Here is a 12,576-nt window from a genome sequence, read left to right as displayed (position 1 = left end):
GCTGTTTTGCTCTGCAGGCGCTGTAAGTGGGAGTGAGTGTGCTCTGCCCAGGACCTACCTTCTTTCATGTTCTTTACCTAGCCTACTCATCTTAGCATAGACCCTTCTAGCTTGTTGACAGCACTTAAAATAATAATTTATTTTAAAAAAATTATGCAAACAGTGTGAGCCTGCGTATAGGATCCTATAGATATTGCATTTGTGGACTCGTGTGTCCACAATGCGTGGCTGCAAACAAGCCTTGAAAAAGGCGTTTCGGATGGGTCAGTTCTCCAAAACTCTTAGCACACAGTCAGTCATACAAGCAGTTTGCTGATGAAGCACAAGGTGGTTACAACTGGAGGAACACGGGTGTGGGGAATGATTTTTTTTACCATTAGCGCAGTAATGGCTATGAAACAGCAGTCCTATGGGAAAATAAAATCTTCTATGTAGAACATGTTTTCTGATGGCTCTGCTTTGGGCAGATTGGCTGGGATTACTGCTGGCTCTGGTCTAATGGCGGGAGGTGCTTGCATGTGTAGAATGCATGTAGGTGCAGTTTCTCTTTGTGAATTTTGGTTTACTATTTGTGCCTTGTAAAGATAAATTGAACAGAATGTATTAGTATATACCAGATAATGATTTCAGTTAAAAGCAGAGTTCTCACTACTATTTTACTGGAGGGATTTTGTTTTTGAAGAAGCTTTGGCTTAAGTTCCATACAGTCTATGCAGCACCCTGCAATTTAAGAAGCTCCATCTAATTTTTTTTTGGCCTTCTTTTAGATTCCAGGTGCAAATTATTGCTGGATTTAATCTCCTGGAAACCTACATCCTCACTTTATTCAGGGAGCAACCACAGTATGTGCAGTAAGAGGGCAGGCTTAATCCATGCTTACTTACTGTGTGCTTTATCTCCGGCCAATAATCACCCCCAACTTAATTAGCTAATGTTGTGTTTAGGTATTCAATATTTATGCATCAGTGAAGCAATAACATTGCAAACCACTCTATTTGTTCAATGCCCTTTTATAAAAACTGGATGTACCCGTATAGATTGTTTCAAACAAAGATAAATTGCACGAGCACTATGTATTTGTAGGTAAAACTGGCTCCGATGCAGCTACTGTATCAAAGAAACATTCCCTTATTACCAGACTCCAGTACCCATGCCTTTCCGTGGAGAATATAATACTGTAAGCATTGCTGAGCCTGCTGTGAGGAGTTCATCTGATTCTAATGGAACTACACAGTAACAGGCTGTACATCTTGTAAGTAAGGAGAACATTTCCATCAAAGCTATTTGAGTTGGGTTTATTTTTTTGTATTGACTAAAGAACCTTTTTTTTGTCCTTTTTTTCAAAAAGTATAAGTTTTCTTTTGAAAATCTTAACCTTGCATTAAAAAGTTGTGGGTTTTTTTAAACATGATTTTTCAGTTTTTTTCAAGAAATAATATGAACATTTAATTTTTTTCTTCTGTTGAGAATGAAATTTTTCATGGGGAAAATGGTTTTACTCCCCCGTGGTATATGCTTGCATCAACAAAAGTTCAGGTTTTGTTTAAGGCCAAATTTATCAGACTAAACAGGAGCTATCACCATTGACTGGGTTATTCATTAACTGAGGTTACCCTGGATTTGTTCTCACATATAAAAGCAAAATTTAGTGCTCCAGTGATACATCTGCTGCCTTTCTGTTTGAGGTCTAATTCCAACCGATTCCATGCCAGTACACTGAGGAGTAGACCAGACAAGCAGAAGCTGGAGCTTTGACCACAGCTGCCTGGGGCAATAAACCAGAAGCCCAAACTCTCTCGTCCCCTACCATGTCCTAAGCCAGCCAGTTTTTCTCTTGTAGTGCTTTCACATTCATGCATCTTCACATTTTTTGAAGACAATATTGAATAATATTCAAAATCTCTTCATTTCCTCTAGATGTTTAAGAAAAAATAGAATCTCCTGTTATTTCTGCGTTGGGTTATATAATTAATGTTTCAGCTACAGCGCAAAGTAGACACTTGTAAAAAACTGAAAATGTACACAGAATAGGCACACGAATAAGAAGTTGCCCCAGAGTGCTGTGTACTGGTTTATAACTGAGAGACCTGATCTTTCTTTGCATGCATGCACATGCACACACACAGTGTCTCTGTTGAGGACTGCTTCTCCTGCTGTTTATCTCTCTGGGATTATAAAAAGATCTCGGGGTAAGAGAACATCTCACATTTAGTTTTGTTGACTCCATTAGCTCAATGAAGGTAGCTGTGATGCTTTTTATGTTTGAAATTCCTTGTTACGACTTAATTAAAAACTCCTTCAGGAAAAGGCTTTACGTTTGTCCGTATCATATTTGTTTATCTGTATCTGTTATGACTTTCCCGTTACACATCCCAATGAATTATCACATTGGAAATGTACAGACATTTTACTTCTGAATCCCTTTTTACGGAGTGGCAGGGGTCAGATGAGGATACTGAAAGCTAGGACACTGACTACTGCACTGAGAAATTTTGTGATGTTTGCTGTATCATTCCTTTATGTTCAAATAACCCAAACCTCGGGCTAGGATGAGGGTTCTGAACAAGCATGCTCAGGACAAGACTCAGGAGGTTTCTCAGGGAGATCAGGTTGGGAATTCTGGGCATGCCCTGAGACCGCAGCCCAGAGACAAGGACTAGATTCCTAGTTTTGCTTCTGTTTCGTTCCAAACTGTGGTTTGTTCATCTAGAAAATAATATAAATAAATAGCAGCAACTTGTTTATTTGGCTATACAGTCAACAGACTTTGCTAAGAGTTGTTTGTAAATTATTTTGAGATTCTGTGATGGAAGTTGCTACACCAAATAGTTTATTTTAATGTGATTTGTGCATATGCTAATGTAGTCATGCTCACGTAAGTACAGGTTCACAGGATCAGAGTTGCTTCTCTTAAGCTGTCCACAAATACTTTACATGACAATGCCATAAAATCAGGGAACTGGATATTCTCGAGTTAGAACTTGAGCCATCAGTCAGAGTAAGTATATAATAGAGCTATAAAAATATGCATTGACACTAAGTGTGGTCAAATAAATATAAACAATCTACTCCCGAGTAGTATATTCACATCTGCATTTGCATAGACCACTTAGGTCAAATAGATTCCCCTGGCATGTCTAGATTTAGTTTCCTTATTATGCTTTGTGTTTGATCATTAGGTAACACCAGACAACACTATTATTGAAGAGAGTAAATATTGTACAGGATAAATGACAAGAATACTGTACTCTGTCCATTCTGGTTTTATTCACAGCAGTGAAACTGCATTATCATTGCAACAAACTAATTCCATTTTGTTACAGAGTGCAGTATGCCTATAACAGAGAGTAATACAAATGAATTAAAATATATTGATTATATAGAAAATTAAGTGCAAACTATTTAAAACATCTTAAGTGATTAGATGTAATAAGATTTTACAGATACAATTGCACAGCTGGCAAACCGAAGTCAGAAGAAAACAATCATCCCACTCTAGATGTACGGAGAACCTGGCTCATAACCTTGGCTTTTAAACTTGAAGCTTGACAAACAATATTTCTCCTGTGATCGGGACAGGTGGCAGGCCCATCATAGAGCATTCGCCAGCATTACCACTCTCCTCATTTAGACTTTACATCAAGTCTGTGTGAGCTCTGGCTTGAAATCAGATTCTTCATGGCTATAAGCAAAGACAGAGGCTAACGCTTATTTATTAACACTAGTTCTAAAGAAGCAAAGGTACTACATAAAGGACCACCGTTCATTTAGATTACACAATACATGTAAGGGACGTGTGTTACATCGGAGGACTATTTATACGTACGTCGGAAAGTAATTGTTGATTACCTAAAATAATTCTTACCCTAAACAGATCAACACTGCTAAGAAGGTGCAGAAAAACAATTCTACAAGAGCATAAAATAAAACTGTCTTGTTTGTGGGTACACAAAAGGATTATAGAGTATAATTTTACTCTCTTAGACCAAATGAAGTCCTAAATTGGAAAAGCAGCTTCATCCAAGGTCGCCTCTGTTGTTTCCAAAAATATCTTGAAACAAACGCAAGAGGGGCACTTTGTTGGGTGTTATCTAGACATATATAGTTTCAATCAAATTCTTCAAGAAGTGTCAGAATAAAAGTCGAACATTTGTTTGACACTGCCAAGTCACTAGCAAGTGAATCCCTTCAAACATTGAAAATAACTTTGATAACAGAATTAAGAATTATGGGATGTTTTCTTTACACTTAAGGAAAAAGCCACATTAATTTGGGATGGAATTGTAAACACTTTTTAGACATTTCATAAAAGGAGTGTATAATTCTTTCCGCTACACGGGGTGAAGTGTTACAAGGTTGTGTTAATGATCCCAGGAAAATATTTATAGTGCTTTTTCCAGTATATGAGTTCTCTCTTTCCCTCTCGTTGCACTTTACGATCAACCTTCACTTCATTCAATTAGATCAACGAGCAGAAAAGAACCTTCAGTGTCTATAAAGTGATGCATTTCACATACGAATGGTTGAAGTACAGCGTAGTAAATAAAAAATCGAAAAGGAATAGTAAGCACAACAGTAACAACCCACTATGAAGTATGCCACACTCCACCTCTTTGTTAGAAGAATTCAGATTGCTTTCTAGTTATTACCTGTGGGAGACATTTTCCTAAGGACACTTAATTTCAAGATGATGTTGTCATTGCCCATGAAATAAAAAATGCCCAGTTTTCATTACGGAACATTAACTAGATCTCTCACTGTTTCCTGGCTCACTCATGCAGATACCTGAGCAGTCTAATTAGCCTACGTAAAATGAAAATGAAGCAGAGAAATCCTTTAGGACAAAAGATGCAACACGAATGTAAAATATTAGTGGAACAGGTTGTCTGTGGGTGACTTTCAATGTTCTGATACAGCTCTGTTTTCTTTTTAATATGCTATAAAAACATGGCAAGCTTTAAAGCACGGAATAAGGGAGATGGGTACAATGTTTTATAAATACTTTAAAAAATTCAAAGGTTTTGAATGCTGCAGTCTACAGAATGCAGTCTTGGAGCAATGCATCATTTAACTAGCAGCTGATAAGCAAAATGCATCATTTTCATGTGATTTTTAATTTTTGAATTTTCAATTTTTAGAATCCCAAATTAATCAGCCCTTTTTGCTTTTGGTAATGCTTCACTAATGGCTCTGAGATTTCTGTGATAACTGCAAAGAAATGCCTAAACACTAGTTTACTTGCCAGAAGATGCTGCAATAGTGTAAACTAAGTAAACTGCTGAATTATTCATATTTTATAACCTTAGAGTTTCAACTGCTATTTAAAAAACAGTAATCCAGTTTTTAAAAAGGCATTAAAAACCTACAAATTTTAATTGCAGAAAAATCTTAAGAATTTTGTGGGTAGGCTTTTTTTTCAGTATGAACCAGTTGTAAAATTCATAAAGAAGAAACTCTGAGATTAATTCCTTCATTATTTCCCTTACATGGTTATTATTTGTACATGATGTATGCCTTTATGGTTTTGTTGTTGTTGCTCCCTAAGTGCCAGGCATATTTTCTATTCCATTCCAGGGAAAAGAAGTAGGGAGAGAGAAAGGAATTTGTCTTTGAAAATTGGTAAGGTCCCATTTTCCATACTCCTATCAACTGCATTTTTTTTCTGGTATTAGCAAAACGTGCAGGATTTGGCTTTATCCTATTTCAAGAGTAGACCTAATTAACTGCTTATTGTATAAATGAGTGGTTTTAAAACTTGAGCAGTTGCAATACAATTTAGAAGCTTGAAAATGACATGTTATTGGCTTGAGTAGATCCGTTTGCAGGAAGAGAACTCTACTTCTTGGCATTCAGCAAATGCTGGTTGAGTTTGCAAAAACATACTTTTTTCCAAAACTATGAGAAATGGAAATGCAAAAAAAAGGTAAAAATATACGTTTTTTAAAAATAATAAATATCAATAATACCTTTAAGTACAAGGTAATGCATAAAGTTGTATTTTAATGATAAACACTATAAATACTCCAGCACTACATTTGTGTGAGAGAGCCTCTCATAGATGCTGAATAAAAATCAAACTGTATTGCTAAGGACTTGTGTATTTTGATTGCTTGTGCTGAGAAAAAGTTCCACAAACATTTATTTTTTGTTATAAATTAGACTGTGTCTAATGGAACATTGATTTGTGTTGGATGAAAGTTGTTATTTTAGATAATTACGGTTCTATTGTATTCTCTGTGTCTTCTAAATCTGATGCTGGCCCTTTAATTCCTGCTTGTTCTGTCAGGAGGAAGACTACAGCGCTAAATCCAGCAGACCTTATTTTGGCAAAACTCCCACTGAAGTCAGTGAGGGTTTCGTGAAAGTAAGGACTGCGTGATTTGTCTCGCAGTTCCTGCTGATTATTTGGAATATGTTTGCTCCCCCCCTCAAACAGCAGAGCTCCTCGTCGAGTTTAACATCACCACGGCACAGTGGCTTACAGCGGTTTTTTGTCTGTAAACTAGAATCATGAAAATCAGTGTAATCCAATTGTGAAAAATACCCTTTTCATCCAATGACCTTGGAATAAAACGGATTGCCTTGGGAGTTCGGAGACTGCTACTGTGGAACTAATGCTACAGAAACAGGGACACTGAGAATTTGGAGAACCCATTTTAAATTCATGCTGAGAATTTAAAGAACTCTTTAAACAAGCTGGAAATAGGTCAAATTCTGGTTGTTAAAAAACAGCTACCCAATTGGGTGTTGCCCAGACAGGTGGTACCTTGCGATAAAATTGTTGATTCGTGTATTACTTCCTCACTGGAACACTGGCATGTCCATGAAAATTTCAATTCTGTTTCCATTACAGATTGCAGTAGAGAAAGGCAGCGGAAGAGTTAACAGCGTTCCTTCAGCAGGAAACCTACTGCTACAAACGATAACGCGGAGCACACATTCGGATTGAGTTCTTTGGTTTTTTCACTTAAGTCTGGGCAAATACAGGGCCAACGAGAGAAACCAGATCTACAAGCATCAGCGCTCTCCTCATCCACAGACAAGATGACAGAGTCACAGCTTCCCACACTCCACTGTGTCAACGTGTCATGACCTTTCTCCCAAGGGGACATCTTTCGGGTGACAGCACTTCAGTCTCCGTGGTCTTTCAGTCATACATCTGTCTGCCTTCATGTGGAAGCTGGCTCCAGGCTGGCCAAACACTGCCAGAGTGGTGATTTAGGAATTGGACTGATACTGCCAAATGGCTCTCGCAGATCACTTGCTGAGGGCAGCCACCAGGTAGTTAGCAGTGAGCTTTCAGTCGCTGTTCATCTGGGCCAGACATGAAATAGTGATCTAAGGAGAAGCAGCTTTGTGCTTCATTTCCAGTTCCTGAACCGGCAAGTCACTTGGCGAACAGATTTTATATTGCTGATTGGGGACTATACTATCCATGCTTATTAATCAGAACATCTCATTGTGAGGACATTTTCTAGGCACTGAACTGGTGCTAAATACTTCTGCTGTACTGTAGTTTGTAACAGTGAGCAGCATCGTACTGCTGCATCAAGAAAGCTCTGGAAATCAGTATATTTCAACATAATAAATACAATCGCAGGGCCTAACTTTTATGATTGTGGGCAACTATATGCATATGACTTCATTAGTAGTAATATCCATGTGAATAAAGATATACAAATAAGAAATCCTAGATTTGGGTTACTTAGGGAAGTCTAAGAACATTTATTTTATCTATTGTAGTTCAAATGGAAGTAAAATGGTATCACTAATATAAACAAAATAATCTGATACCCAGATGGTAAAATGGCTGTCATATAACTCGGTAGATGTACTGTTTTCTCATGCCTATTTGTGATGCCTGTAACTATTTCATCTCTTAGGCCCATGTGGAACTTGCCTGTAGCTCTAAGGACAGCTGAAGTCAACGTGACTAAATAATGCAAAACTGCAGAATGCTATAGTAGATTTATAGCTGGAATACTTCCTCATCCAGTTCTGGGTAAAGATAAGAAGAAGCCTTTTGAAACAAAGTAAGCTGCTGCTCACGAGTGACTGCTCGGATCAGTGTTACAACTGGAAGAAATTTGGTAAGTGCTGGAGCCCCAAATTTAGCTATGCGCATTTTTTATTTATTTGGACCTTCACAAGGGAAAGGCAGGTATTTTTCCATATGGTAATGTTTAATCTTATTAGTTAACTGGCTAGACTATTAATAATAACAAAGTAAAAAAATTAGAAGTAAGCTTTTTGTTGCAAGTAAAGATGAAAACTATGAAATTCAAAGATTTTTGAACGCTCCCATCAAATCATGAACTAGGTGGAAAAGCCAGTGAACAGAATCCATTAAAGTTGCATTTATTAAATGTCCACTTATATAAAAAGCTAAAAATAGCATTTGAGTTTTTCCAGTTTTCTTTTCACAACAGTTATGATTTTCTGCTTCATCTCAGAAAGTCATTTTGCTGCTGCTGTAGTGTATAATCTGTGTGCCCTTTCTTGGTGCAGTACAAATGACAGAACACTAATCAGATCAGAACAACAATCACGTCATCTTTGAGTAACTAGCAATAAACTGTTTTTACAAGGAAGAAAGATGAACTATTTTTAGGGTAACTCTGAACAGAAAAACAGAAAATGATTATACTCAGTCTTGCTCTACATCATTGCCCATGAATTTCAAAAGCATTGCTTTTTCCTGGGCAGCAGGCTAATCCCTGTAATACATCTTTGCATAAATGGTCTCGTCAAATAGGGTTTTTCGGGTTTTGTTAAAAGCTTTGACTTGAAGTATATAAACTCCCCTTTCTCCCTGCCCTGTCTGGTGACTCTGAACCATAGGCTGATTCCTAAGTAACCTAAATGCCCATGTTTGGTGATTATCCTATGTTTTCAGCATGTCTCGCATCTAGTTGTCTGTGTTATTTTACTATTGCTGGCAAGTATTCAGCAAAACCCTCCTTTAGGAGTCCGGCTATATGACTGCCATGACTTTCTTCAGATCAAGAGGCCCTATGGTGCAACGCAGGTGAAGTATGGCAATAATGGTACAGGGCTAGCAGGGAGAACATGTATAGGTGTCTCTGGAGATGGCTGTGCCCACACTATATAGATTGCCTATGCCCTCCTCCTGAGCTTCTCCCTTCCCATCGATACGGTCTCCCTTCAGTGCCTTACCAAAGCCCGTTCTCCTGCCGTGCAATCAGTGGGTGGTGGCAGTGCCGCACATTCTTTCCACCCCAGCCAGCTCTACCTGTGCCTGTGTCCTACACAACCGCCTGCCTTCCACGCTCACTGAAAATGTGCGTAGGGGAAAATGTGCTGCTTCTCCTTGCCCTGGGAAAGATCAGCGTGCAGCTGTTGAGAAAGACTATCTTCAGCTATTCAGCAGTGTGGGAGGGCTTACATGAGGATGTCCTGGGAATCTGGATCTGAGACCCACTCCTTACACACGCCCCGCAGTTTTGAACCCTTTGGGGCGCATCTGAAATAAATTTCATTAAATGACCCATTCAAACCGTCTTTGCCTGTGGCCCAGCAAGCTACTTCTCACTAACAATTTATCTTCTTTCACCTAAGAAATGTAAAAAAAAGAATACCATACAGTCAAAATTTAGTCATCGGATTTTATTTTAGTTCTGTTAACAAATATATTTAATGCAAAGGCAAACTAGGAACTATATAATTACCATACTCTCTCTTGATATATCAAACAGCAGAAGATCTCATAGTTATGTACCAGAGAAAGCGAAATTATTTTTTATGTCCTGAAAAGACATTTTACTTCAGGCAGGAAAAACAAAAAAAACCCAACCAAACCCCACTATCTCGATATTCAGTAAGCCAAGAGACTAAAGAAGAACAGCAGGAGTTCTGGTCCCGCAGACTTCTCTCTCTGCTTCTGATCTTTGATTGTGGCTAAGAGGTGCTCATCCGAAATGATGAAGCGTGAAGGACAGTTTCAAGCCTCACCTACATTCCTCTTACCCTGGGGTCAGCTGTGGGTCTCATGATGCAATCTGAAGGCAGTGACAGTTGCCTGTAGCTCACAGGTCAAAGCCAGAGTACAAGGCAGCCTTGCCTGTCAACCTGTTTTGCATACCCTAACACATGCAAGAGCCACTGTGCCATATTTACATCAGTAACCCTCCGTCCCTGGGATGACCCTAAATAGAAGAAGAAAAAATATAACAAAAAACAACAACGGAAGATAATGGAAAAAACTCAGAATCCAAGTAATTGTTCTCAGAACCTACGCCTGACGCTGTAGCAACGAACTGTCTCCTGGAAGCACAATCGGTTTAATTCAACCGTGCAAGGAAAGTATGACTAGGAGTGTGCAGGCAAGGTCCGTGCAGCTCAGAGCGAAAATGGCTCCATTCTTGCCAGTCACACTAGATGAATACAGACAATAGGGAAGGAGAGGGCCAAGCCAGGAGGGCCACAATTATACAATATCAAGTCCCAGGCCTTCCAAAAACGTAACCTTAGTGATAGAGAATAAGGAGCAGAGCAATTACGTAAGTTTTCTGTGACCCTGGAGAAGGATTTCTTTTACTTTGATCTCTCTGCAGATGCATGCCATTCCCAGCCTCATAAAACAAAGATTTACGATGAGGTTCACCCTAGTGCAGCTCTCATAACAGATCTTCCTAACCACGTTATGTTGTCACTTAAACAATGGAGGAAAAGCTTCGCAGAGTGCTTAGTTGCTCTCTTTGTTTATCCACCACAACCAAATAATGTACAACAAATGTACGTAGAAGTGATGAAAGCAACAATATTTAGTAAAAGGTTACCTTCAGGAAGCCAACACACTGTCGTCCTCCTTTATGTTGGTATCAAGAAGGAAGAATTCATAATACAAGCCTATCTTTACCTCCTTCCTGAATGACTTGACCAATGGCCGTTTGATTTTGTTGTTTCAGAAAACATTCTCTCTTACATTCCATTAACTGCTCAAAATCCTGCCACATTTTAATTTGCTTCATATTTGGCCCGTGACTTTCCCGTACAACTTTCTGCTTCTCTCGTAATTTCTGTTAAAAATACAAAAATATTAGATTTTTGGAACAGTTCTATGCCACAAAAATTGCTTACATAGGCAGCCTGAAACGACAAAGATTTTTATATGCTACTGAAATATTACTTTGTTCAAGTTGATAACACTCCTTGCAAGTGATAAATGCATTAACGCCTGGGGCTTGGATATCTGCTTTGTACGGATTGACAATTATTCCAATGTTTTCAAACTGTCTAAATAATGGTCTTTTGTATTTGAGAAGTTATGCTAAAATTCTGAGCTCTTGCAGTATCAAGTTGCAAGCTGCAAAGGATTCATATCATGCTACTATAAACATGAAATTAATGTTTTACAATGAAACCTGCTACCGATTATTAATAGTGGCAGCCCAAACCTGTAGAAATCACTCACAGACTTTCATAAAAAGGCAACTAATAAAAGAAAGACGTTTAGTGTGAATTGGTAAGCCGAACCTCGTCCATGCTGATCTGAGCCTCATGCACGATTAAAAATGGACAACTGCTTTTGTTTAACACTGCTGCGCTGATGATCCCCTGGCCTTTAATAACAGTGATAAGGCTGACAGGCTCAAAATTTATTGTCTTCAACAGGTTGCTTTATATACAACATAAAATTTGAGCTGGCACAGTTTGTTATGCCCATGTTTCAGTTTCTTATCCCAATGGTTTTCAGGGAATGTGCTGTCACGTTAAGCTGTTTGACTATCTTTTACAAGCGGCTCATGCTACACTCTGCAGGAAATCAAGCCCTGCAGAGCGAGCGTGATCTCTTTTCAGGGTATTAGTTACCAATGCCAGCAGTAATGGAATTTTCTTTGTAGGCTGCAATATGCTTTTTATAAAAGACTGACCACAGCCTTTGGTAATAAGCCCCACAAAAAAAAATGAACTGTACAATGTTTTTACAAGGTAAAAACCTCATTCTTACCTTCCCAAGGTTTTCTTGTTCAAGGATCATTCGTGTATACTGTTCTCTAAAGGAAATATAAAATCATTTTATTATGATTTTATTTAGTTCTATGTAATAGGACAGAATAACGATGCAAGCATGGAAAATTATGAAAGGATTGGGAGGTTCATAAATGAGATAGAGGAGGAAGCATGAAGAAACCTTTTTGTCATTGGACAACGCATCCCTCGACATCAAGGATCAGATCTCTCTGATTCTCTCAGTTTTGCAGTTGGGAAAAGTGATACTGGATAAGATCTCTTACATTTTTGAAGCAGGCATGATTACCGCTCCTTCCAGCTTGAAGACAACAGCAAAATCACTTAGATAAGATATACTTGATCCCTTTTTAATAATGCGTTTATCCTGGTGATATTCTGAGGTTAGCCAGCGGCCTCACTTGTGCAAGCGTCAGAGGTTACAAACCCACAGCCCTTAACTGCTGTGAATGTAGCGTTAGAATGAGTGGGAAAATACAGGAATGAAGGGGAATAGTATTTCACCCCAGGTTCAACAAATCCAGTGACTGCAATGGAACCGCTGTGCGTTCCTCACTTTCAGAAAACAGCCGTCACATTTAGGTG

General features: G+C 38.5%; 1 protein-coding gene and 1 long non-coding RNA gene across 5 annotated transcripts in view; one reads left to right on the top strand and one right to left on the bottom strand.

The window, feature by feature from the left end:
- Positions 1 to 12,576, top strand: part of LOC148056066 (uncharacterized) — a 54,568-nt gene that overhangs the window by 24,035 nt on the left and 17,957 nt on the right. For 3 of the 4 annotated variants that reach the window (XR_015704032.1, XR_015704031.1, XR_015704033.1), the window contains 2 exons: positions 6,854 to 7,281; positions 7,884 to 8,090. This is a non-coding gene — a long non-coding RNA (uncharacterized LOC148056066). Of the gene's footprint in view, positions 1 to 5,574; positions 5,620 to 6,853; positions 7,282 to 7,883; positions 8,091 to 12,576 lie in introns of all 4 variants that reach the window. The other variant, XR_015704034.1, reaches the window with a different exon arrangement.
- The window catches only part of IFT81 (intraflagellar transport 81), a 43,768-nt gene continuing 40,792 nt past the window's right edge, over positions 9,601 to 12,576 (bottom strand). The window contains exons 17-18 of the mRNA XM_009472791.2: positions 11,972 to 12,017; positions 9,601 to 11,039 (exon numbers count right to left, since the gene is read on the bottom strand). Of these exons, the coding sequence (XP_009471066.1) occupies positions 10,857 to 11,039; positions 11,972 to 12,017 (229 nt within the window). The 3' untranslated portion in view covers positions 9,601 to 10,856. The remainder of the gene's footprint in view (positions 11,040 to 11,971; positions 12,018 to 12,576) is intronic.

This window comes from Nipponia nippon, unplaced genomic scaffold, assembly GCF_047370975.1.
Source record: "Nipponia nippon isolate SJK-2023a ecotype South Korea unplaced genomic scaffold, ASM4737097v1 scaffold_18, whole genome shotgun sequence".
Classification (NCBI taxonomy): Eukaryota; Metazoa; Chordata; class Aves; order Pelecaniformes; family Threskiornithidae; genus Nipponia; species Nipponia nippon.
Note: the sequence above shows the minus strand (reverse complement) of the source record. Positions and strands in the feature narration are given on the sequence as shown.